Consider the following 27,847-nt stretch of genomic DNA (forward strand, 5'->3'; position numbering starts at 1 on the left):
CCATTTGGGACTCTGAATGAAAAATCTGCAGTATACCTTTAAAAGGGAGCAACATAAAAATTTTAAATGCTGGATTTTTAGGAAAGGAAATTGCTATTGGATATTACATGTAAGGCATTGACAAATTCTCTTGAATTAGTAATCTAAAAATGATCAATCATTTATAGAGAGCCCAGGTTTCAACCTTGATAGTTGTTCTTACTGCATCGTGTTCACACCATTAACCAAAATTTAAAAAGAACTTAATGTTTTGGAGGGAAGCAGCCATGTTAAGAGATTATACATTTTTAAAAAAATGTTTACTCTTCATTAATTAGGGGATTTTTATTTTTGCCCTTTTTTTTTCTTTTTTTTTTGTAGTACAGAATTTTAAAACATGTATCAGTAGTAGCAGTTTGATAAAACCTTGACAGCCATTTGAAATATGTGAGTCTGCTTGGCATTCTTAAAATGTATAAAATGTAAGTGAAAAATTAGATAGGCATAATTTCAAATTTAATAGCGTAATTTTTTTAAACCAAATATTTATCGTATTTCTATAAAGGTATTTATTATTATAAAATTTCTCAGTTATATTTTCATCAGCTTTACGGAAGTTGATAAAAATCATGTTCTGCATATTTCCGTTTAAAATATACATTTAGTATTTATTTAGTTAGTTTTTGAGCCAGGGTCTGGCCATGTCCCCCAAGCTGGAGTGCAGTGGCACTATCTCGGCTCACTACAACCTCCGCCCCCCGGGTTCAAGCAATTCTCGTGCCTCAGCCATCCGAGTAGCTGGTATTACAGGCGCACACCACTACGCCCAGCTGATTTTTGTATTTTTAGTAGAGAACGGTTTCACCATGTTGGCCAGGCTGGTCTCAAACTCCTGACCTCAAGTGATCCACCTACCTCGGCCTCCCAAAATTCTGGGATTACAGGCGTGACCCACCATGCCCAGCCACATTTAGTATTTATTTCTAAATACACCTTGGAAAAGTATGTGTAGGTATAAAGCAGAGCTTTAACAAATTTTCTTGGTTTTTAAATAATAATTTAAAAAAATTCTTATTTGTAGTACAAATTCATTATTTGTAGTTATTTTAAAGTTTTCTCACTTGTGTCTTTTCGCACTCATACACACGTCATGAAAGAATTTTCCTTTGTAGTCACAAATGCACTTGTCTCATTGTTTAAACAATAAGTTAGAATAGATAAGTTTTTGAAGGAGTAATAAACTAGTAAACCATGATTTGTGTTTTTCAGGGGGAATGGATGTTGTGTTTTCCGTATTTCAAAGTTTTTTGGATGAATCAGCTTCTGGCTGGTGTTTCTTTGCTTTGGAAAATTTAATATATGGTATAATGTTAAGAAAATCATCTGTTACTGTTTACCGATGGCAGGGGATTTTTATTCCAGTTCAGGTAAACATCAGTATTTTTTTATAGTACAAAAATAAAACGTGCAGATAAATTTTAGATGTATCATGAATAACTGTATTCTTATTCCTCATTTTCTAGGATTTAAATATAGAAAATCCTAAAACTTGTGAGGCCTTTAATATTGGTTTTTCTCCCTACTTTGTGATTACTCATGAAGAAAGAAATGAAGAAAAGCCTTCTCTTAACAGTGTGTTTACATTCACATCTGGATTTAAATTATTCCTGGTAAAAACATTTTCATTTTTAAATAGATTACTTTCTTTAAAAGAAATTAAGATTTGTAAGATTGTTCAAATTGGAAGATAATGTATGTTTTATGTTAATGTGAAAAAGGACTTTTTGTGAGTTGATATACATTTTAGCAAAGTATCTTAATCCGGGGATATTTTTGTCTTTTTAAAATGACACTTAGTTATGTGTAGCTTGGTATTAAAATTTTTTAAGTCTTGCACTTCAGATAGTAACTCATGCTATTAGTGTGTTCAGTGGCTTTCTTAGTTCAACTCTCCTTTAAGTTTTCCTTCCCACTCTGTCCTTGCAGGTACAAACAATCATTATTCTGGAAAGTTCTCAAGTAAGATATTTTACTTCAGACAGCCAAGATTATTTAATCATTGCAAGTCAAAGAGATGATTCCGAATTAACTCAGGTTTGATTCTTTTAAAATGAAGTCGGGTTTTTTTTGCTTTTCTTTTTAACATTATAATTGAAATTTACCAAAAGTGTGGTCTGCTGGTTTAGTATAAAAGAAAACCAAAATTTGATTGTGGTAAAGTAGAATGTAAAGACTGGTTAGTTAAAAGTTAATTTTTAAACACCAGAGTCATAAAATGTTATATTGTCTTCAAGAGCCAAGGATAATGTAATAATAAAAATGAACATTTAATTGGAATTTAACTGAATTGCAAAACATCGTGGAGAAACATCACACAGCCAGACAGAGTATCACTAAAAATTCATGATTAGCATTGCCACACAGGCATTCAGTATCACCTTAGAAATCCCACATTTCTTTAGTAAACTAGATCTTGTAATTCTAGTAATGCTTATTTGATAACTTTTGTCACTCCTTAAACTTCCATACATGCTTCACATGTCCATTTTCAGCTAATTCCCTTGTTGATGTGAAAGCTACCAAAAGGGGTATTATTCATTTTCCCAACACCAAATTCAAAAACCCACTTGAAACCCAATCTTATTCCTCATTCCTGTTACGACAGAGAAAGTGTCCCTTCTAAAAAGCCAGGCCTCTCACATAAGTGCCCACCTCGTCCTTATAAGGTTTAGCTATTCCTTCCATCTCTGACGTCTCTCTCTCTCTATTTGGTTACTACAATCAGCCTAAATGTTCTAGCTTCCCCCAGCTTAAAAAGAAATTCCTCCCTTGATCTCATTCCCTTCTAGTTTTCATTTCATTTCCTTTCTCCCTTCTATAGTAAGACATCTTGAAAGAATTATCTACTTGTTTTGTCTTTACTTCCCCGTGCTCACCGATGACAACTGCATTACCAGATCCAGTGGGTGTTTTTCTGTGTAATCATTATACATTCCACCAGCATGTGACAGTCACCTCATCCTCAAATATAAATCTTACCTTGCTTTCTAACACACTACAAAATTTTCCTTTTCCCTTTCTCTCTCCCTCTCTCTCTCTCTCTCTCTCTGTGTGTGTGTGTGTGTGTGTATAATCCTTCTCAGTCCCTATTGCCAGTTCCTCTTCCCTTTCGTAAACTTAGATGTCTTGGAGTTTTCCAGAAAGATTCACTTATAGTTCAAATTTCTTTTTTCTTTCTCTTCACTCACTTGGATACTTTTATCAATCCTGTGGTTTTAAATATCAGCAATAGGCTAGTGTATTTTAAATGATATCTGTAGCCTTTCCTCTGTATTCCAGGCCTACATACCTAACTGCCTATTGACATGTTCACTTAAATATATTTTTGGTACATAATATTTAACATATCCCAAACTGAACCTTTGATTTTCACTATGAAACTTGTTACTTCAGTGCTAGCTTTCATCCCAGGAAATAGCAACCCCACGAACTCAGTTGCTTAGGACAGAATCCTGGGATATTTCTTCCTTGATTACTCCTTTCTTTAGATGGGGGGATGGGGTCTGGCTCTGTGGCCCAGGCTCGAGTGCAGTGCCATGATCACAGGTCACTATAGCCTTGACCTCCTGAGCTCTGGTGATCCTCCTACCTTAGCCTCCCGGGTGGCTGGGTCAACAGGCGTGTGTCACCACACCTGGCTGATTTTTTGTATTTTGTAGAGATGGGGTTTCACCATGTTTCTCAGGCTGGTCTTGAACTTACTCCGTTTTATTCTTTCACATTGAGTTTATCATTAAGTATTTTTGATTATATATGTCAATAAGTGAAGACATTTTGTCTCTACTCCTCCCTACTCCAGGTCCCCATTATTTCTCTTCCACACCATTATAGTGTCCTCCTAGCTGTTCTCTGAATTTCCTTGACCTCCTCAGATCCATTCTCCATTGAGTAACTGGGGGCATTTTTAAAAAATATTAATTGACTAATGTTATTTCTGATTTTAAAAGCACTCAATGGTTTGCAATTGTACTTAGAATAAATTTGAAATTATTTAATATGGGCTTAACATAGGATAGCTATATTTCCTGATTTGCCTTGGAAAGTACTGGATTATGCCTGTTCTGGTATTGTTATTAATATTGCCCCTTTCACTCTTTAAAGGATCCCTGTTTAGGTGATTAATTATATGGTCATCCTAATGGAAGGTACTCCATGATGATCTTACCTCTCCAGCCTTAACTCTCATCATTCTCCCAGCACTATCAGATTCCTTCCAGTCTTTATTCAGATAATGACAAATTTTTTCTGTCTTAAGAACTTTGTCATGTTGTTCCTTCTAACTTGATTTCCCAAATACCTTTATAATTCTCTATCAGACCATCCTAATTGTCATCTTCAGTACTTGACTCATTTTATACTCATACATTGACTTAATTATTGATATGTTTCTTGTTTACCTTTTCCTAATAGTTAATAAGATCCATAAAGGGAAAGGTCGCTGTATCCATAGTTCCTAGCATAATGTCTGTGGCTCAAAAGTTCCTAATTGTTGACTGAATAAGTATAATTTTCTGTGACATTGACCAGCTTGCCTTCAGGTAGGGTCTGAATTTTAATTTTGCATTTATGAACACTTACCCTGAAAACTTGCGTACATTGACTGCCACCATGGGGACAGAAAGGATTTAGGTGTTTCTCTGTATTCTATTGCTCGAGCAATTGATAGTAATATTGCAGCATTAGAATGTTTCTTATTCCGTTCTAAATTTTTCATATGTAGTTTATTTCCTGGTTTTAGCTTTCCCTTTGCCTGCTGTCAACAACCCTTACCCAGATGTACATTTGATACTGATTTCTTTTCAAATATCTTCTCTTTCATTCACTCTGTGTGTGTGTGTGTATGTGTACTTATGTGCATAGACATATATGTGCACACTCACACAGATTAGATAAGGGAGAGAGCAGCGAGGGAGCATCAGTTTTAGTATTTTCTTATTTATGAAAGTATCTTTTTAACTAAATAAAAGGATCCAAGAGAGTAAACATATGGTATTGATTACATTCTCGCAAGTGCTAAATTCCTAGTCATAAAGGGTTTTGTATTTCAACATTTCCTTCAGGTCTTCAGGTGGAATGGAGGAAGCTTCGTGTTGCATCAAAAACTCCCTGTCCGAGGTGTGCTGACCGTGGCCTTGTTCAACAAGGGAGGCTCTGTGTTCTTAGCCATTTCCCAGGCTAATGCCAGGCTAAACTCCCTTTTATTCAGATGGTCTGGCAGTGGGTTTATTAACTTTCAAGAGGTGCCTGTCAGTGGGACAACAGAAGTTGAGGCTTTGTCTTCAGCCAATGATATTTACTTAATATTTGCCAAAAATGTCTTTCTAGGTGAGAAGATAAAGTATTTGTAGTGTATATATAGTTATTGAAATCATCTAGCATTCATATGGTATATTTTATATGAAAATGCTCTTGCAGTAATTTTTTACTAATCCATAGAATATTTCTTGATAGATAAGTATTAATTGTCAGCTGTAAATGGACTTTTGAGAAACATTTAAGCATTATACCCCTAATCTTGTGTTCTGACTACTACCTGAAAGTTATATGAAAACAAAATTGGAAGTAGGTAGGTAAAGTTGAAAGATACATGAATATTTTATACGCAGGATGCAAACAAGTAACTTTTTAGATGTATTTACTTGATGTGCCATGAATAATTTATAGTATTAATAAATAATGTTCAGAACTTTTTATAAGACTCTTTCAGAATATTCTTGGAAGGAAAATTTGCTTTCTGCTGCTGAGTAGAACTTTCATGGGTAAAATTGCAACATTCCTAAAAAAATTAAAAAAAATTGTCCTTGTTCTTTCTTTAACATTATATCATGGTTAATGACTAATAATGTATTCCCGTCATGATGTAAATGCAAAAAGACTTTTGAAGTACTTCCTATTAACTTTTATTTTTATTGGACTAAATGGATTCTGAGGAAATTTGTTTCTTGATATTTTTATTATAGTTTTATTATGTAATTTTGTCATTTTTTCCTGTAACTTTTGCATTAAGATTTGACTTCTATTTCATTATTGCAGGAGATCAGAATTCAATTGATATTTTCATCTGGGAGATGGGACAGTCTTCCTTCAGGTATTTTCAGTCCCTAGATTTTGCTGCTGTTAACAGAATCCACTCCTTCACACCAGCCTCAGGAATAGGTAAGGACTTTTCAACTGCTCACCAGTTCTAAAGGTGGTATGGAAAGCCAGAATGATTTTAATCTCATTGATTTAGATTTAGTGTCACATTGCCAGACACTGGGTATTTTTTTTTTTTGGAGATGGGGTCTCGCTGTGTCGCCCAGGCTGGAGTGCAGTGGGGCAATCTCTGCTCACTGCAAGCTCCGCCTCCCAGGTTCCACCATTCTCCTGCCTTAGCCTCCCCAGTAGCTGGGACTACAGGCGTCCGCCACCATGTCTGGCTAATTTTTTTGTATTTTTAGTAGAGACGGGGTTTCACCGTGTTAGCCAGGATGGTCTTGATCTCCTGACCTTGTGATCCGCCCACCTTGGCCTCCCAAAGTGCTGGGATTATAGGCGTGAGCCACCGCGCCCAGCCGACTCTGGGTATTTTAATAGGAATGTAACATCAAGATCTTTACAATACTCTTTCCAGAAATCCTATAATTTTTTGAAATTCTTTTGAATTTCAATTTTCCTTTTGCAGATTAATACTTTCAGAATGGACATTAGCTTGAGAATAATCAGAATAACTAAAATATGGAGGAAAATATTAGTGAAGAATGAAAATAATATATTTCTTTTGTCTAGAGAAACATGAAGAGTGACATTAAATATATATTTTTAAAATATGAAAGTATGTTTATGGCAATAGCAAGTATTTGCATTTACGAATTTTTTTTAAGTTGGAGAATGACTATGAGAATTCTTCCATCTTCATGAACTCTCCCAACCTCCTCCACAGTCTGAAATCCTTTCTTGGTCTTCTGTACTTTAATCCACATGTCAGAAACATAAGCAATATTTTTAATCACTGCGGTTTCAGAAACAAAGTCGATTGGAGAGAACCCAAGGTATTATTGCTGTCTGCAGGTTGTAGGATTATTTTAGGGTTGGCAAGGAATCCCTTGGGTGGGCCAGTGATGATAAGGAGATGAAGCTGAGGCCAGCTGGCATGGTGAGCTTATCAAGCTGGCTCATGGGGTGGGTGTTCATAGCGTAGGGAGGAGACAGACAGTGGGTCATCATGTCTCCTGTCGAGGTGTCTAGAGAATTTGTGAGCCAAGCCTGATGGCTCCGCAGGTGACTCTGGATGAATCACAGTTCTGCTTTTAAATTGAGATATGGCAATTCTGTATGAATTAAATGGCACACAGTTATTAATTTGATATTATATGTAAGTCAATGTCACAATGCTATGAAGAATTCCTCTACTTAAAAGCCTTAATGTATGGTTGGAGAAGCAAGAAAAAATATTAAGATACTAATTCAAGGTACAGGACTATATTAGTCCATTCTCACACTGCTTTAGAAAACTATCTGAAACTGGGTATTTTATGAAGAAAAAAGGTTTAATTGACTCACAGTTCCACAGACTGTATAGAAAGCATGCTTTGGGAGGCCTCAGGAAGCTTACAGTCATGGCAGAAGGGTGAAGGGGAAGCAAGCACCTTCTTTACATGGTGGAGGGAGAAAGAGAGAGCGAAGGGGGAAGTGCTGCACACTTTTAAACAACTGGATCTTGGGAGAACTCCCCTGCTATCACAAGAGCAGCAAGCGGGAAATCCACCTCTATGATCCAATCACCTCCCACCAGGTCCCTCCCCCAACACTGAAAATTATAATTTGACATGAGATTTGGGTTGGGACACAGAGCCAAACCATTTCAATGACCAATACCATTTGCTCTGTGAGGGGTAGAATTGGAGTGATTAAGAGAGACAAGAGAGCTTGAGCTATGTCTGTGTGGATTGGCAGGACACACTTTGGGCAGAGGGAAAGGTATGAGCAAAGAAGAAAGGCAGAAGTGTTTATAGCATTGAGGGCACCATTGGTAGATGAAAGTGCCAGGGACAGAGGATTTGACCAGAATGTTGTGGTGCTGAGATTGGAGATACAACACTGGAATCTAGAGAAGATGGCCTGGAATGGTGTGCCTGTGCCTCAAATCATCCAGCAGTTTTCACACATTTTGCTCTTAGAATCTATTCGTATTTATTGTGTAAGAGATTAAAACTGAGAAATTTTAAAGTCATTTATTTTAAAATGACAGCAATATACTCATTATGTGTAAATATAACGTTATTTTTAAAAAACACTTTCTAAAACGAACACTTTTATGAGAAGAGTGGCATTGGTTTTATTTTAATTTTTGAAAATCTCTTTAATGTCTGGTTTAATACATGGTATATAGATTCTACTTTTTATTTATGTATTTAATTAATTTTTTTAAGAGACAGCATTTTGCTCATTTGTCAAGCTATAATGTAGTGATGCAGTCATAGCTTACTGCAGCCTTGAACACATGAGTTCAAGCCGTACTCCCACCTCAGCCTCCTGAATAGCTAGGACTACAGGCATGCTCCATCATGCCCACATAATTAAAAAAAAAATTTTTTTTTAAAGTGGAATTTCTTTGTGTTGCCCAGGCTGGTCTTGAGCTCCAGGCTTCAGGAGATCCTCCCGCCTCAAAGTGCTGGGATTACGGTCATGAGACACTGTGCCCAACTGATTCTCCTAATTAATTAACTTTTTTCCATCTTTATTAAGGCTTGATTGACAAATAAACATTGTATATATTTAAGATATACAATGTGATATTTTGATATACATATAATGATATGTATTTCCTCAATTGAGCTAATTAACTCATCCATTACCTCACATATTTACCTTTTTTTGATGAAAACACTTAAAATCTAGTCTCTTAGCAATTTCAAGTATACAATACATTATTGTTAACTATAGTTATTATGCTGTAGATTAGGTCCACAGAAATTACCTATCTTATAACTGAAAGTTGGTACTCTTTAATCAAAATCCCCCATTTCTCTCACACCCTGGCCCCTGGCAAGCACAATTCTACAGTTTGCTTTTTTGAGTTTGACTTTTTCATATTCCACATATAAGTGAGATCAGGCAGTACTTGTCTGAGTCTGGGTTCTCATGTCTGCATCTGAATTCAGTCTACTGCAGTATTATCAGTCATTTAGCCTCTGCTAAGTTCTATACACTCATGAAAGAATGAGAATGAAGTAGAAAAACAGCATTATTATGAAAACAGCATTATTTTCATTTTATTATGCAAACAGTTTTGACCTCTGAAATCCTCTAAAAGGGTTTCAGTGTCTCTTAGATCCCTGGATCACACTCAGCAGTAGTGAGATAGAGAAATCCTTGAAGGCTTTTCAATGGCAAATGATGATCAAAGGCATGTTTTACAACTCCTCATAGCTTTGGTGTATAGAATACACTGGATGAAGTAACTTGCAACTGCCTGGGCAAGAGTTGAAGAGGGCCTTTAGCTGGGTTGAGAAATTAGGAATGAAGATTCTTGTGAGAAAGAGAAATTAGAAATGAAAATCCTTGTGGGAAAGAGAAGTTAGAAATGAAGATTCAACAGCACTTGATGTCTGTTCAAATGTGGGGAGCAAAAGTTATTATACCTTGGCAATTGGGAGGAGAATGGTTTTAAATTAGGAAAAGACACAGAAAATGTCTGTAGTGGGAAATGTGATGAACTTGTTTACAGGTGTCTTTAGTTTGAGATAATATAGAAGCAATGTGTAGGTGGTTAGTAGAGATGTGGAACTAGAATCAGAAAGAAATTGGAGTTAAAGGTTTGGATTTTGGAGACATCCATGCGTGGGGATAGTCGAACTCACAAATGTTAAAATGTACAAAGTAAATTATATTGATTGCGAAGACTAGAAGATGTAGCACAAATACAGGAGTCAGTATTTGGAATTTTTCCCTTAGGTGCCCAACTACTGCTTTATCAAGCATTTAACATTTAGGCAGTGTTACCTTCAGTCACCTCAACTACTGACCAGGAATCATGGTTATTTATGTCTAACTTTTAAATTAGTATTATTTTTAATTTACAAGTTATAATTATATTACACATACTGAGTGTAATATGATGTTTTGATAAATGTATACAACATGGAATATTAAATCAAGCTATTAACATATCCATCACTTAACATTTTTGTGATGATACAGTTGAAATGTACTCTTAGTTATTTTGAAATATACTATACATTATTATTGATTATAGTCACCCTGGGGTGCAGATCTAAAAAATTCCTCCTGTCTAGCCAAAATTTTGTACCTTTTGACCACCAACTTCCCATTCTCTTGCTCTTCCCCGCCCTGGTGACTATTGTTGTACCCTTTGCTATGAATTCAACTTTTAAAAGATTCTGCAACTAGTGAGATCATGCAGTATTTGTCTTTCTGTGCCTAGCTTATTTACTTGGCATAATGTCTTCCAGATCCATCCATGTTGTCCCAAATGACAGAATTTTGTTCTTTTTTTTGAAGCGGAATAGTATTCCATCACGTATATATACCACATTTTCTTTATCCATTCATCTGTTGATAGATATATAGTTTGAGTTCACATTTTGGCTATTGTGAATAGTGCTGTAATGAACATGGGAGTGCAGATATCCCTTTGACATACCGATTTCAATTTCTTTTGACATATTCCTAGACAGAAGTGGGTATTGCTGGATCATTCTGTTTATTGTTGGGGGAACCTCCATTCCATTTTCCACGACATCTTACTAGTTTACATTTCTACCAACAGTGCATCTGCAAGCATTTCCTTTTCTCCTCTTCTTCAACACTTATTTTTTTATAAGATTTATTCTAATAGGTGTGAGGTGATAGCTTATTTTGGTTTTAATTTTTATTTTCCTAATGATTAGTGATCAGCATTTTTTTCATGAACCTGTTGGCCACATATAAGGCATCTTTTAAGAAGTGTCTTTTCAGGTCTTTAGCCTATTTTTTTTTTTTTTTTTGAGACAGAGTCTTGCTCTGTCGCCCAGGCTAGAGTGCAGTGGTGCAATCTCAGCTCACTGCAACCTCTGCCTCCCGGGTTCAAGTGATTCTTCTGCCTCAGCCTCCCGAGTAGCTGGGATTACAGACACCTGCCACCATGCCCAGCTAATTTCACCATCTTGGCCAGGCTGGTCTCAAACTCCTGACCTCATGATCCACCTGCCTCAGCCTCCCAAAGTGCTGGGATTATAGGCGTGAGCCCCTGGGCCCGGCCTAGCCTATTTTTTAATTGGGTTGTTTCCTTGCTATTGAGTTATTTGAGTTTCTTATATAGTTTGGATATTAACCGTTTATCAGACAGCTGTATGGGTTTAAAATGTTTTTTTCCCATTCTTTGGGTTGTCCCTTCATTTTGTGATTGTTTCCTTTGCTGTGCAGAAACTTTTTAATTTGATGCAATCTCATTTGTCTATTTTTGCTTTTGTCGCCTCAACTTCTGGAGTCAATCAAAAAATCCTTGCCCAGAATAATGTCATGGGGATATTCCCCGTTTTCACTGAGTAGTTTATAACTTAAGGTCCTTAATTTATTTTGAGTTGATTTATGTATTTGGTATGAAATAATGGATCTAATTTCATTCTTCCACATGTGGATATCCAGTTTTCTCAACACCATTTATTGAATAGACTCTCTTTCTTCATTGTGTGTTCTTGGCACCTTTGTCAAAAATCAATTGGTTGTGAAAGTGTGAGTTAATATCTGGGCTTTCTATCCTATCCCATTTGATCAGTCAGTCTGTTTTTATGCCAGTACCAAGATGTTTTGATCATAATTGCTTTATATTTTGAAGTCAGGTAGTGTGATGCATCCAGACTTGTTCTTTTTGCTTGAGATTGTTTTGTCTATTCAGAGTGTTTTGTGGTTTCATATGAATTTAAATATTTTTTTATTTCTGTGAAAATAGAAAAATGATACCAGAATTTTGATAAGGACTGCATTGAATCTGTAGATCACTTTGGGTAGCATGGACATTTTAACAATATTCATTCCTTCAGTTCATGAATGTGGGATATCTTTTTATTTATTTGTGTTTTTTTCTATTTCTTTCATCAGTGTTGTACAGTTTTCAGTATACCAGTCGTTCGTCTTCTTAGTTAAATTTACTCCAAAATATTTTATCTTATTTTTTATTGCTGTTGTAAATAGGCTTGTTTTCTTAACTTTTTTGGATAGCTAGTTATTAGTGTATAGAAATGCTACAGATTTTTGTATGTTAATTTTGTATCCTGCGACTTTACTGACTTCAGTTATCAGTTCTAAGAGTTTGTTTTAATGCAAACTTTAGGGTTTTCAATATATAAAACATGTTGTCAGCAAACAGAGACAATTTAATTTCTTCCATTCCTATTTAGGTATGTCTTATTTCTTTCTCTCGCTTAATTGCTTTGGCTGGAACTTTCAGAACTATGTTGAAAGGAAGTGACAATAGTGGGCATCTTTGTCTTGGCCAGGATCTTGGAGAAAACCTTTTTCAACTTTTCACCATTGAGTATAATGTTGGTTACTTGTTTGTTATATGTGACTTTTATTGTGCTGAAGTACATTTCCTCTATACCTATTATTTTGAGAGCTTTTATCATGAAAGGATGTTGATTTTTTTCAAATACTTACTTTGCATCGATTTAGATGATTATTTGGTTTTTATTCTTTATTTTCTTAGTGTAGTGAATCACATTTCTTGATCTGCATATATTGAACCATCCATAAATTCCAAGAATAAATCCCACTTGATCATGGTGAATGATTCCTTTATTGCATTGTTGAATTCAATTTGCTATTGTCTTACTAGGGATTTTTGCATCTTTGTTCATCAGAGATATTGGCGTGTAATTTCTTTTTTTCTTATAGGGTCTTTGGCCTTTATATCAGGATAATGCTGGCCATGTAAAATGAATTTGGTATTATCCTCTGTTCTTCCATTTTTTGGAGTATTTTAAGAAGGATTGGTATTTGCTCTTTAAATGTTTGGTAGCATTCAGCCATGAAGGCATCAGGTTCTGGGACTTTCTTTGATATGAGTCGTTTTATGACTGATTTAATTTCCTTACTCATTATTGATCTGCTTAGGTTTTCTATCTCTTCATGGTTCAGTCTTAGTAGGTGCTATGTGTCTAGACGTTTATTCATTTTTTCAAGGTTATCCAATTTTTGGCACATAACTGTGGTAGTTTCTCTTGATCCTTTGTATTTCTGTATTTCTGTGGTATCTGTTGTAATGTCTCTACTTTTATTTCTGATTTTGTTTGAATCTGCACTTTTTTCTTAGTTGATGTAGCTAAGGGTTTGTCAACTTTTTCTTTAAAAAAAAACCAATTCTTAGTTTTATTTATTTTTTTCTATTGTTTTTCTAGTCTTTTATTTATTTTTGCTCTTTGTTATTTGCTTCCTTCTGTTAACTTTGGGCTTAGTTTGTTCTTTTTCTATTTCCTTTAGTTGTAATATTAGACCATTTATTTGAGATTTTATTTCTTTTTCAATACAGGCGTTTATTGCTGTAAATTTTCCTTTTTGGACTGTTTTTGCTGCATACCATACATTTTAGTATATTATTTTTATTTTTGTCATAAGGTATCTTTTTATTTCTTCTGCAAGTCATTTATTGTTTAGAGTATATTTAATTTCTACATATTTGTGAATTTCACAAGATTTCTTCTGTTATTGATTTCTAGCTTAATGCCATTATGATCAGAAAACATACTTGCTATGCTTTCAGTGCTCTTAAATTTGTTAAGACTTGTTTTGTGGCCTAACATATAGTCTATCCTGAAGAATGTTCTGTTTGCTTGAGAAGAAAGTATATTCTATTGCTGTTGGATAGAAGATTTTGTGTGTGTCTGTTAGGTCTATTTGGTCTACAGTGTAATTAAGTCCAGTGTTTTCTTATTGATGTGCTGTCTAGATAGTCAGTTTATTGTTAAAAGTGGGATACTGGGGTCCCCTACTATTATTGTATTGCAGTCTATATCACCCTTCAGATCATTTAATAATTGCTTTATTATTTAGGTGCTCCAGTGTTGGGTGTATATATATTTATAATTGCTATGTCTTCTTGATGAATTTACCCTTTTGTTGTTATAGAATGGTCTTCTTTGTCCCTTTTTATAGTTTTTTACTTAAAGTCTATTTTACCTGATATAAGTATATCTACCCTTCTGTTTTGACTTACATTTGCAAGGAGTGCCTTTTTCCATTCCTTCATTTTCACTTTATATGTGTCGTTATTGGTAAATAGTCTCTTGTAGGCAGCATATGATTGGATCTTATTTTTTTAAATACATTCAGCCATTCTGTGTCTTTTGATGAATTTAATCAATTTCATTCAGGATAATTATTAATAGGAACAGACTTGCTACTGCCCTTTCATTATTTGTTTTCTGTTTGTTTTGTAGATCTTTTGTTTCTTTCTTCTTGTCTTGCTGTTTTCCTTTGTGGCTTGATGGTTTCCTATGGTGGTGTGCTTTGAATCCTTTCTTTTTATAGTTTTTGCTTCCACAGTAGTTTTCTGCTTTGTGGTTACCATGAGGCTTACATAAATCATCTTGTACTCAGAAACAGCTATTTTAAATTGATAAAAAATTAACTTCATAGCAAACAAAAACTATATTTTATGTTCTCTCCCCTAAAACTTTTATGATTTTGATCTCAGAATTTTTTTTGTAATTTGTATTTCTTAACAGTTTATTATAGCTACAGTTATTTTTAATAGTTTTGTCTTTTAAACCTCAGAGATAAATTTGCTTTATATAATCACCTTACATTATTAGAATATCCTGAACATGACTATATTACTTATACCATTCAGTTTCTTTAAATTTTCTCATGTTTTATGTTATTAGTTATCAGACTTTCATTTAAGCCTAAATTCTATTTAAGCCTTTAGCAATTCTATAGAGCAGGCCGAGTGGTAACAAACTCTCTTAGCCTTTGTCTGGGAAAAATTTAATTCTCTCTTGTTTCTGAAGGACAGCTTTCCTGAGTAAAGTATTCTTGGTGGAAGTTTTTTTCCCCTTCTTCATTACTTTGAGTTTATTATTCTACTCTCTCATGGTCTGCAAGGTTTCTGCTGAGAAATCTGCTAATTAGCCATATTGAGACTCCTTTGAATGTGACTATATTCTCTATCTCTTGCTGCTTTCAGTATTCTTTCTTTGTATTTGATTTTTGTCTGGGTAAACTCTTCATTGAGTTGAATTTGGCTGGAGAACTTTGAGCTTCCAATTTCTAGATGGTGTTGTCTTTCCCCAGATTTAGGTATTTTTCAGCCATTATTTTTAAAAATAATGATTCTTGGTATTTTTTCTTTCTCTTCTTTGGGAACTCCTGTTATGTACAGCTTAGTTCTCTTGATTGTGTCACATAATTCCTATAGGCCTTCTCTATTCTTTTTCATTCTTTTTTATTTTTGCTTCTTTGACTGGATAACTTTAAGTATCCTATCTTTTAATTCACTAATTTTCTTTCTTCTGCTTGATCAAGTCTGCTGTTGAAATTTTCTACTGAATTTTTAGAATAGTCATTGTATTCCTTATCTCTAGCATTTCTGTTTGTTTTTTTGTTTGTTTTTATTTCTTTGTCAAATTTCTTATTTTGTTAATGAATTGTTTTCCAAATTGCATTTACTGTTTCATCTGTATTTTCTTATAGTTCCCTGAACTTCAAGAGAATTATTCTGAATTTTTGTCATTCATTTTATAGATCTCCATTTCTTCAAGATCCATTATTGGAACTTTATTAATTTCTTTTGGTCATATTTCCCTGATTTTTAAAAAATCCTTATGTTGGCATCTGCACATGTGAGGAAACAGCCACCCTTTTCAGGCTTTTCTAGTGTTCTGTGGTGGTGATAGAACTTCACTATTTAGTCTAGCTTGGGATTCTGGTTGGGTTAGTTGGTAGTGACCCCAGACAAGTAGACTTTGTTATCATGTTTTGTATTTGGGCTGGGCTGTTACCTGTGACCTGGGATCAAATGGAAGTGCTGGCTGTGCTCTGAGATCCAGTGACATCTCTGGTTGGGGTCTTCAGTAAGTCAGAGCTGTTGCCTGGGCTTAGTAATTGCCTCTGATCAGTGTTGTAGATTGTCTTCTCTGGCTGGATAGTACTGTGGTTTGGGATCTATATCTGCGCAGGGCCACCTACTTGGCTGGGAGGCTGGGTGAGGTGTCTAGATTGCTACTTAACTACTCAGGGTAGGCAGGACTGCAGGCTATGCTGCATAGATATGCATGGACATGGGCTTGCCTCCCATACTAGGGTAACCTTAAGCAGAGCACTGAGGTTTGGTTTAGTAGCTGTTTAGCTGCTGGAGTTGAGCAGAGTCAGATGCTCCCCTCAGAAGACATTCACACACATGCACATGACTCCTTGCCTGGCAAGGGCTTAAGGAGAGCCCCAGGATTTGGTTGGATTGATGCTCACTAGCTGAGTCTGGGCAGGACTAGATTCAGATAATTGCTGACCTGCTTTTAACTTCTAGCTTGGAGCGAAGTTAAGGAAAGTACTGGGGCTTGGCTAAGTCACAGCTCTGCAGCTGGGTCTGAGTAGGGTCAGATGCTCTCTTTGGATAATCCGTGGGTCTGGGAAGGGTCAGAGGGTCCCTTTGTGGATAATGCTGACCTGCCTTTGCTTCTTGGCCTGGAAGTGGCTGTGAAGGAGATCACCAGGGCTTGGCTAGGTCACAGCTCTGTAGCTGCATCTAGGTGGGGTCAGATGCTCCCTCTGTGAATGATGACAAATGTACCCCTGCCTTCTGGCCTGAGAAAGGACTAAAGAGTACTCTAGAGCTTGGTTAGGTTGCAGCTCAATCACTAAGCTTGGGTGGAGCTAGATGTTTACTCAGCAGATAATTATCAACATGGCGCTATCTCCTGGCCTGGGGAAGTTTTAAGGAGAGCACGAAGGCTGGCTGTGGAAGCTGGCCAGGGATTTGGGCTTGGGAGTCCTGTCAACTGGGCCTCATTTAGAGCAACGCTGTTGGGTATCCTTTCTGGTGGTGTGCCTCCACTGGCCACAAGGCAGAGCCACCACCAAGATCTGCTTGTCTGTCACTGTGAGCCCTACCCCTGTTCGTTGTTTCTAAGTGACCTCAGGTGGTCTAGCCCTGTTGATAGCTAGTGTTTCCAGTGGGGCAAGACAAGGGAGTGTTACCTGTGAATGGGCCCAGAATGTTGGGGAAGCTGAATGTCTGCCTCCAACTCAACTCTCTCTTCCCTCTGTAAAAACCCATAGTTCCCAGGGAATCTCTTGTGTGCCGGACTGTGCTGGCTTGGGGGAGGGGCAACATAGTCAAAGAGAAACTGTTCCTCTTACACTTCAAGTGTAGCTGTTCTTTGTCTGTGGTCCAAGGGGTTGTTTCAGCCTCACTCCCATGTTCTGGGATATTCATCAAGGTATTCTTGTCTCTGAATAGTTGCAAATTGGATTTCTGTAGAAAACGATAGAGCCAGAGAATTCCTACTCCACCATCTTGCTGATGTCATTCTATTTACCTCTCACTTTTTATAGATTGTTTCTCACATTGTACTTTGTTTCCATGTTTTCTACTCCTTCCTCCTCATCCCTGTGGAATGCCCATACCACATTCTCCCAGTCCCCAGCCACCTCCTACCTGGACTATTACATCACTTCCTGGCCTCCACACTATCTTTACTTTGCCATCAGAGTCCTCTGCCTGTCTCCGTTCTGCTCATTCTTTCCTTAAATAACTTCTCTTTACATTGTCAACACTTTGACTCGTCATAAATCTGTTATTATCCTAAGATATACAACTTGAGTGACTTATCATTCATTCAACAAGTGATTTGTTGAGTAAATTATGTATCTTTCATCATACATTTGTTTAGTTTTTGTCTACCTGTCCTTTAATTTTTTGCCTTTATTATATTTGCTTTTCTTATTCCTCAAGTATTCAAGTGGACTAACTATGTCTCCTTGAGTCACTTATTATTATTCAAAATAGTTGCCTAATGAATGTTTTTAAGGATGATGAGTGCTGCCTGAAGGGCCATTAATTAAAGTTATAGAATTCTCTTTAAAGATGTAAAAAATATATAATAGGCATACTTTCTAAAAGAATTTGCAAAAAATTCTGCCAGAGGCTTGTTAAAGGACCCATTGTGAGGTCTCTTTATTTCTTTTGTTTCTGTGACTTGAGGCTGTAGAAGTATGAAAAGATTGTAGGTAATTATTTAGAATGGCTTATTATAGATCTCCTGAAAGCTGAAATTATGCATTAAATAATGTTCAAGGGCTTTCTTATTTTGAATGTGTCAAATATTTTATTAAAAGTATTAGATTGGAGCTATAACCATGAGGATCACATATTTATTCTGGTTAATGACTTGACAGATTATTGGGTGGTGACTGAATTCTTTAAATGGAAGAAGAAGAATGAATATGACAAAGACTACAAGGACATATAAACTTATCTTCCCTTTCACCCTTTTCTCCTTTAGTAGTTAATAGATATTTTTAAGTGCAATTATGTGCCAAGCACATTGATAGACCCTGGGGAAACAAGGGTAAGCAAAACTACATATAAACCCTGCGCTCAAGAAGTTTTACAAGTAGCAGGGAAGAGAGATATTATGTATAATCATACATATAAGTTTCTAGTTATAAATGGATAACTGCTATGAAAGGATAGAATACTTTCATACTACAAAATGAGAGGACTTGCCCTGGTCTAAGAGATGCCCAGAAAACTTACTTAAGGAAGAATCATTTAATTGAGAATTATATGTTGAGTAGGAGTTCAAGAAGCAGAGCTGATGATGGATCAGGCTCTAGGCAAAGAGAGGTCAGGTGGTGGTGGTGAGCATGTGCTTTTAGGGAACTAGAAGGGGACCAATGTGGCCCAAATACAGACAGTAAGGGAACAGTGATACTGGGTTTAACTGAAGATGTAATCAGATAGGGACTTAAAGGATTATGGTCTTTATCCTAAAAGTATTGAGATGCCTTTCTTGAGGAGGTGATGGGGAGGTGGAGATAGAGAGATGGGCAGAGGGAAAGAGAGAGAGCATGTATGTGTGTGCGCACGGGTGTGCATGCATGTGTGGCTGCCATGGAGGAAAAACTTAAATGTTAGAAGAGAAGATGTCTGAGAAAGAGCTGGAGGCGCATTCTTTAGAGATGTTGAAAGATGAAGCTTGGAAAGTGGTAGGTGATGCTGGTTAGAGAAGTAGATTGATTCAGATGATGTCTCACAAGTAAAACCACGGGGGTTGGTGATAGATTAGATACGGAGGGAGACAAGAAAGAGGATGTCAAAGATGAGCCCTAATTTCTGCAACTGGTGGGTGAATGGTAGTACTGTAACTATTGTGGTGGTGATTGCTTGGGAGAGGACCAGGCTTTTAGGGGCAGAGAAAATGAGTTTGGTTGGAATATGTTAAGTTTGCCATTCACATGCAGAGTAAGCACTACTGATTATAGAGTTTAGAGGAGGGTCTTGGTTTGCTGATATACATTGGAAGTCCGTAAGTACAGAAGGTCATTTTACTACAGGCAGAGGATATCTTGGTTGAGACTATTGAATTAGCTCATTTTAAACTTCAGAGATGTTGAGATGCCCGTGAATTAATTTTTTTACTCAGTGTCTCCAGTTTTATAAAACTTGATGAAAAATATATGGCCATTTAAAATGCAAATTTATTGATAGCCTTTTTATTGACTGCCTTAAGTTTTTATGCAACGTTTGCTGAAGTGTGATAGTATTTAAGTCCATTACTGTAAATAAGCACGAACAGTGGTTCTTGATATGTAAGAGTAAGGATATGGGGCTTTCCATTGTAACCTATGGGCTAAAATTGTAGAAGAGGCTCATATGTTCTTATTCTTGGTGCTATTTTAATATCTAACCAATCTCATTTGATATCCTTTTTTTTTTTTTTTTTTTGAGACGGAGTCTTAATGTGTCGCCCAGGCTAGAGAGCAGTGGCACGATCTCGGCTCACTGCAAGCTTCGCCCCCTGGGTTCACGCCATTCTCCTGCCTCAGCCTCCCAAGTAGCTGGGACTACAGGTGCCCACCACCATGCCCAGCTAATTTTTTGTGTTTTTAGTAGAAACAGGGTTTCACCATGTTAGCCAGGATGGTCTTGATCTCCCGACCTCGTGATCTTCCTGCCTCTGCCTCCCAAAGTGCTGGGATTACAGGCATGAGCCACCGTGCCCGGCCTCATTTGATATCTTTATGTTCCAATGTGTTTATCTAAGTACTGAAATTTGTGCATGTTTTTCTATGATTTCTCATTTTTTCTCCCAGTTTTATTTAAGTCTGGAAATTATTTAGTATTGTATATAATATAGTAAGCCCCCTTCCTTCTTAACTTGTGTAGATATAAATATGTCCTTTGGCTATTTTTTACTTCTTTCTTAGAAGCAACCCTATTAACTGATATATATACATATGGACAAGATCTAACTCTGTTGCCTAGGGTAGAGTGCAGTAGCATGATCATGGTTCATTGCAACCTTGACCTCCTGGGTTCAAACGATCCTGCCACCTCAGCTTCCCAGGCAGCTGGGACCGCAGGTGCTTGCCACCATGCCTGGCTAATTTTTGTTTTTTGTAAAGACAGGCTCCCACTATGTTGCCGGGTCTCGAACTCCTGGGCTCAAGCAATCTTCCTGCTTTGGCCTCCCAAAGTGCTAGGATTACAGATGTGAGCCACTGCACCCAGCCTTGCTTTGAACTATCAAAAGTATGGTTTCCTGATAACATTTCAAAAACATTGGAAGAATATACTTTAGGAGTCATAAATTTGTTCATATCCTTTGGCCTAATTAATTAACTTGAAGAATTTATCAAGTGAAGATAATTAACATGAATAATTCTGTTTCTACTTAATATTTAATAATTAAATGTACAATAACAAATATCAAATGTAGGGAAATTATTAAATATATTTTAATCAACCGTATATATTATCTATGCACTGAAATCATAGACTTGAAAACTGTGTAGAAACAGAAAACTGTAATAGTATAGACATGGTGTAATATTGTTAATTAAGAGTTTTTTGTATTTATACTGTTTATAACTGTGTCAATTATGAATTCATATGAATGATAACTAGAAAGGAAAATGAAGCATTTCATGATGAGATTATGAGTATGTTTCACTTTTAAAAATATCCTACTATGCTATCTAATAAATATTAAGATGAATGTAAAAGAGTTTAAAATTAGTTTCGGTTTTAGCAGCCAGTAATTTCTTTTTTATTAAATGGGTATGGATACCTCATCAAGCTGGCTTGATCATTCTAAAGCACTTAAAAAATTATTATTTACATCCAGTTATTTCAGAAATTGAAGTATATTTAGTTGCCTCAGAAATCACAATGGAACTTTGAGATTTTGGAAGATTTTGCTTTGGAACCGATGCAGGGAGTGTGGGAGGTGACAGTTTATATCTCACTCAAGTTGTTTTTTCTTTCCTTCCTGCAGCCCACATACTTCTTATTGGCCAAGATATGTCTGCTCTTTACTGCTGGAATTCGGAGCGTAATCAATTCTCTTTTGTTCTGGAAGTACCTTCTGCTTATGATGTGGCTTCTGTTACAGTAAAGTCCCTTAATTCAAGCAAGAATTTAATAGCTCTAGTGGGAGCTCATTCACATATATATGAGCTAGCCTACATTTCCAGCCATTCTGACTTTATTCCTAGGTAGGTTCAACATTTTTTGCTAAGTATCTTTATGTTCACTGTAATTTTGTATGACAGCTCATTTCCAAGTCTTTAGTGACTGAAAAATATACAAAATATAAGAGCTATTTATCAGCCTGAAATTTGGTTATTATCCATATTTCTAATATCTATTCTACCAAGTTAATCAGTATTACATGAATATTTTGGATCAAAATTTTAGTTATGAAATGTTGTGATTCTTCCAAACCTTTAATATCAATTAATGTAATGAGTAGTCTACTATGTATATATCTTAAATTTGTTGTAGTTGACTTGTTTTGTATATGCTTCTTATGGTAGTTCAGGTGAACTGATATTTGAACCTGATGACAGAGAAGCTACAATAGCAGTAAATATCCTTGATGATACAGTTCCAGAAAAAGAAGAATCCTTCAAAGTTCAACTTAAAAATCCCAAAGGAGGAGCAGAGATTGGCATTAATGATTCTGTAACAATAACCATTCTGTCTAATGATGATGCCTATGGAATTGTTGCATTTGCTCAGGTAATGATACTGAAGACCCCACACTTGCAATGCAAAATGTTTTATTTATTGTATTTGTGTATTAGCTATTATTAGCACTCAGCAAGTCATAGTTTGAGTATCATCAGCCTCTCTCCCTTCCCTTTCCCCTGCCTTCCTTTTATGTGCATTCTAGGGTGAATTCTACTGACATTTTGCAATTTACAGTCTTACACACTGGACTCTGAGTCAACTTGTCCTAATCATTTTATTTTCAGATTCCTTTTATAGGATTGACTTTGAAATGTTACAAGTTGATCTTGGTCTAAAAGTTTGGCTCTGCTGTTAGCTGTTACCAGAGAGAAAGGATGAAATAGATGCTAAATGCAATATATACTATGTGATATACACATCACATACAAATATATTACTGTCCTATTATGCTTTGTTACTTCTGTGGAGAGGGGAAGAGAACGAGAGGTGGGGTGGGGGGAGGGTGGAGGAGAGAGAGAGGGTTGTAATTATATGTATGTTGGACATGTAGATGTCTTTTCCTGAGGAAAGAGAACCATGCAAATCCTAAGTTACTTCCGTGCCCAGATTTCATATTTCTTTATCAGCAAGCAAAAGGACATCTATTATTTGCATCATTTAGTCCTTTTGGCAAAGTGAATTCTTACTTCTTAATTTGAGTTATAGCTGCAGCTATCGTGTATCTTTCTCTGAAATATTTTTCATATGAGGAAAACCTAACCCAAATTTGCCTGCACACCAAGAGCATGTCCTCAGAGAAAGTGAGCTTCGGGGTTAGTTGGATACTCTACCATGTCATTTTGGCTTAGATTGTTTCCATCTTTCTACTTTGCCATCACAAAATTGACTTTCATTTGGTTGTTTGAAAGCTGATGTTATTGTTAAGGTTACTATGTTCTGTTCATGTTCATTTGGGGCAGAGAGAGATATTTTATGAGATTCTCAAAGTAAAGAAGACATTTCCCAAAAGACTCTAGAAAATGGCTTATGTCTCATTGTCCAGAACTGGGTAACAAGCCCACTCACTCATTCATTCATTAATTCATGCAGCAGTTATTTAACAAATGCCTGTTAGGTACCAGATACTGTTTCAGATGCTACAGTCATGTTAGAAAATAAGACAGTAAAATTCTTTATTTTCATGGTCCTTAAATTCTAGAGAGGGCAAGGGGAGAAAGGCAGTAAACACAGACATAAGAAAATATGTACTATATCTGATGGTGATGAGTGTACTATGAAGAAACGTTAGGCAAGGAAGGCAGATGGAGAATGCAAGGGAGGGAGTGGAGGTTGTATGTGAGGAAATCTAAAATAGGATGATCAGTAAGGGCTGTTTGGAGGAAATGACAGAATGACAAAGACTGGTGGGGGATGAGGGTGTGAGCTATGTAATATGTGGGGTAGGAACATTTAAAGCAGAAGGACCCATCAGCAAGAGCAAAGGCCCTGCAGTGTAGCCCTGCCCATCTGGAGCAACAAGGAGGCCACTGTGGCTGATGTCTGCATGTGATAGGGGTTGAGGTTCAACAGGTGCAGGGCCAGGGCTCTGTGTCAGGGATCCCCATGACCACCCACAGTTTCGATGAGTCACTAAGAGGACTCGCAGGACCTAGCATTTAGTCATACCCATGGCTATGATTTATTACGGCAAAGAATACAAAATAAAATCATTGAAGGGAAAAAGCTCATGGGGTGTAAAGTCCAGAGGAAGCCAGGGCAAGCTTCTAAGATTCCCCCTCCCACCCCCATCCATTGACACAGGACACACTTAATTCCCCAGCACTGAGTTGTCACAAGATGTATAAAATGTTGCCAACCAGGGAAGCATACTAGGGACTCAGTGCCCAGGATTTTAACTGGGGTCTGATCATGCAGGCACCCTCTGCCTGGCACATACCAAAATTCTAGACTCTCAGAAAGAAATGAATGTTCAGCATAAACCACAATTATTACGCAGTTTAGGCACTGGGAGCCACTTAATAGTTCCAGAATGGTGGGAACTCTCCTGAAATTCAAGTTCCCAGACACCAGCGGATAGCCGACCTGTGAACAAGCCTTTAAGGATAGCAGTCAGGTCTGCGGTGTGAACACTTTCCTGCATAAGCCCATTAGCATTGTAATGAGTTTGGGCCCTGAGGGAATTAGAGAGCCTTTGAAGGGGAGGAGTAGAAAAGTGAATGATCTGACTCACATTTTAGAAGGAACAACTCTGACCATAGTATAGAGAATAGATTGTAAGTGGGCAAGGACAGAAATAGACCAGTTAGGAATTATTACAGTAATAAATGATGGAGCTATGGGAAGCATGAATTTGCTGCTCATTGAGATATGGATGACTATAGGAAGAGCAGGTTTAGGGGATAAGATGAGGAGTTTTGGATGTGCTTAAAGTCTTGTGTCTGTTGCATGCAAGGGTCAGAAGTTTACACTACTACTCAATCTGGTCCATTCCTGGAGCTAAGCATAGATCAGCTTCCTCTGAGGCATCTCTGCCCAATAGGGATATAATGTGTGCCTCAAATGTAAATTTAAGTTTCCTAGCAGCCTACATTTTTTAAAAAGTAGAAAGAAGCAGGTCACTTGATTTTAATATATTTTATGTAACCCAATGTATCTGAAATATTTTTTCAACATACAATCAACATAAAATTATTGAGGAAATAGTTTACATTTATCATATCTTGTCTTCAAATTTTATTGCGCATTTTACACTTATAGACTAGCTACACTAACTACATTTCAACTGGTCAATAGCCACATGTGGCCAGTGGCTACTGTGAAGGAGAAGGCAACCCTAAGACATGAACTGGGTCTTGAGTGGGGAGAGTTAGAAAGAAACAAGAGGACCCTATTCTTATTAGGTACTCACTTGTTTCTTCACTTTCTTCAGATCTCTGCAAAATGATACCTTACCAGAAAGATCACTGATGGAAAATTGCAGCTCCCCACCATCATTCTGTATCTTTTTATCCTTATAAAAAGTTTCTTCTTTATGACACTTATAATTGCCTAGTTTGTCTATCATCAAGGTTTTTTTTTTTTTTAACTAGAATTGAAGAGTATGAGAGCTGGTATACTGCTGTGTTCACAGCTTTATCCCTGCACCCAGAAAAGTGCCTGGCACACATTAGGGGCTTAGGATGAACCTATCATTCTGTGGGAGAGGCAGAACACTACAAGGCCTTCTCAAGGCCTTATACAAGTCTATAGGGCAGAGCTGGGCTTCCTGGGGTGAGAACCGACATGCTCTGCTGTGTGGTTCCATCTTCTCACCCTGCAGCCTTGCAGCAGATGGAGGGCACATGCTATTCCTCAACTGTTTGAGCATGGTAGATTTCCCTTTATGAAGCTTGTTCCAAAATTGTTCTGGAGACATACAATTACTGTTATTCAATACTTGCCAATAGATACTGAATTCTTTCAATCTGTTCAGTAGAATTCTTCATTACAGGTCTTTGATGTCTGGACAATCTCATTTCAGAATGAGATATAGCAGATAATGAGAATTTCTTGAATATTTTCTGGCTGCATGAAGTGCTCATTTTATTAACCCTCATTGATGGAGGGCATGGAGCCAGAGAGAGCTGGCTTTTTAAAAAGGCATTGTCTTTTGTGAATAAATTATGTGCATATTTTAAAATCAAGGCATTTTATTTAGGAATGTTTGATTGCCCGGAGCAAGATTTTATTACTATGTAACATCTGTAACAATGTGTTAAAATGCTGTGTAAAATATTGCTAAAGGATAGGATCGCTACTCAAATTAGCATTCTAAGTAAAAGCTCTCATAAGTTTTAAGAAATTAATGGGGGAATCTCTTTTCAGGTTATCATAGTGACCTGAATGGGAAGATTTTCAAAAATCTTTACACTCCATATTCTTGCTTTACTGCATATGGAAAATCCAGGGGTATTGTAAGAAGAGATTCTTTGAAGCATTCATTTTGAGGAACAGTTCATGAAATGGCTGACAAGAGACGTTGTGTATGTTTGGTGAAGAATGTTGTAGTCACACAGAAACAGATAATTAGTTTGGGACAAAAGAAAGAGGCTAGGAAGCATAGATAAGAAGAAGAAAGAAAGTAAGTAATTCTATCATAAGGGAAAGGGATATTTCAGGCAGGAAAAAGCAGTTGTAAAGGCCATGAGCTAAGGATGAAACACCATCAAAGGAGGCAGGAGAGCCCACAGAAACATTTCCGAGGATATGAATTTAAGAATAAGAGACATTTGCCAGTGATCAAGGAGAAAGCTCTAATTCTCATGACATCGTTGTGCATGGATGGGATGTTGGAAACCATATAGGTCAAGCTCTTCTTTTACAAATAGGAAACAAAGACCTAGTGGGATTGCCAGAAGTTACACAGAGGAAAAAGGCTTCCCTACTCTCCTGACTCTATATCCTTTCTCTTCTACAAACTTTTTACATGCTGTGAATACTTTTACAAAAGTACACGCTTTCTGAGTGTTAATGTAATATATGTTCACTGAACAAAATGTGAAAAATATAGAAACAGAAACATAAAATAATCCTATAATAATTAACATTTTTGCTTACTTTCACTTAGTCTTTTACTTATTCAAACGTGTGTTTTAAATCATGGTCATTCTATATGACTATTTTTTAATTGTAGTTTTCACTTACTATGTCATGTTGCTTAGGACCGCAAAGTTTGCAAATCCATAATAACATGAGACAAAAAAAGAAGTCTGATTAAGTAATTTCAGGGAACCCCTTGTGACTTTCTGTGTATTTTTTCAGAATTCATTATATAAGCAAGTGGAAGAAATGGAGCAAGATAGCCTAGTAACCTTGAATGTTGAACGCTTAAAAGGAACATATGGCCGTATAACCATAGCATGGGAAGCTGATGGAAGTATTAGTGATATATTTCCTACCTCAGGAGTGGTATGTAATTTACAAAGTTATAGGAAACACTTTTAAATTATGGTTACTAGTGATGTATGGGACCAAATCCTGCCTTATGGATGAAGTGTTTGAGTTTGACCATATCAACACTGAATTCCTACTAATCATTGTAGAGAGGGATACAATTTAAGGTTAGTTTTCTGGTTGTGGGTATTGTTCTTTTTTAAAAAAATATAAAACCAAAGTTGTCCTTTAAAAAGTCATTCTTTTTGAGTTTCAGTACATTCGTTGGCCACATTTTGGGTGCATTACATTGTTAGAAAGATAAAATCAACCAAATAGGATCAAAATGTGGTTTCCAGGTTTAGGCACAATGGAAGTAGTAAGTAGGGAACAAGTCTGTGTAAAACAGTCGGACTTATGAAAAAGTAGATCTGAGTTGTGGAGTGATATAGGTTGGGCTTCCTGTAAATAGACTCTGAGATTGAGAGTTGTGGACAGAAGGATTTTGGGGAGATACATCTATGAGGATGTGAGGAAGGTGAGGATGTGCAGAGGGAGAAGTTGATCCACAGGCAATTGCAACTGAGGTTGATTGCAACTGAGTTCAGGAGATGAGCTGGTCCTTAGGAGTTGTTCCCAGTTTAGAGCTAAGCCATTGATATCCCCATTTTAGCAGTCCTTGACTTTAGGCCACCCTCAGGGTTGGGTATAACCTTGAGT

General features: G+C 36.6%; 1 protein-coding gene across 7 annotated transcripts in view; it reads left to right on the top strand.

Moving 5' to 3' along the window:
• The window catches only part of ADGRV1 (adhesion G protein-coupled receptor V1), a 596,887-nt gene that overhangs the window by 161,905 nt on the left and 407,135 nt on the right, over positions 1 to 27,847 (top strand). For all 7 annotated transcript variants that reach the window (XM_055387526.2, XM_055387529.2, XM_055387534.2 and 4 more), the window contains 8 exons: positions 1,249 to 1,406; positions 1,503 to 1,649; positions 1,966 to 2,073; positions 5,100 to 5,364; positions 6,073 to 6,195; positions 21,519 to 21,738; positions 22,060 to 22,264; positions 27,017 to 27,163. In XM_055387526.2, the coding sequence (XP_055243501.2) occupies positions 1,249 to 1,406; positions 1,503 to 1,649; positions 1,966 to 2,073; positions 5,100 to 5,364; positions 6,073 to 6,195; positions 21,519 to 21,738; positions 22,060 to 22,264; positions 27,017 to 27,163 (1,373 nt within the window). The remainder of the gene's footprint in view (positions 1 to 1,248; positions 1,407 to 1,502; positions 1,650 to 1,965; positions 2,074 to 5,099; positions 5,365 to 6,072; positions 6,196 to 21,518; positions 21,739 to 22,059; positions 22,265 to 27,016; positions 27,164 to 27,847) is intronic.

The sequence above is a fragment of the Gorilla gorilla genome, chromosome 4, assembly GCF_029281585.2.
Source record: "Gorilla gorilla gorilla isolate KB3781 chromosome 4, NHGRI_mGorGor1-v2.1_pri, whole genome shotgun sequence".
NCBI classification, from domain to species: Eukaryota; Metazoa; Chordata; class Mammalia; order Primates; family Hominidae; genus Gorilla; species Gorilla gorilla.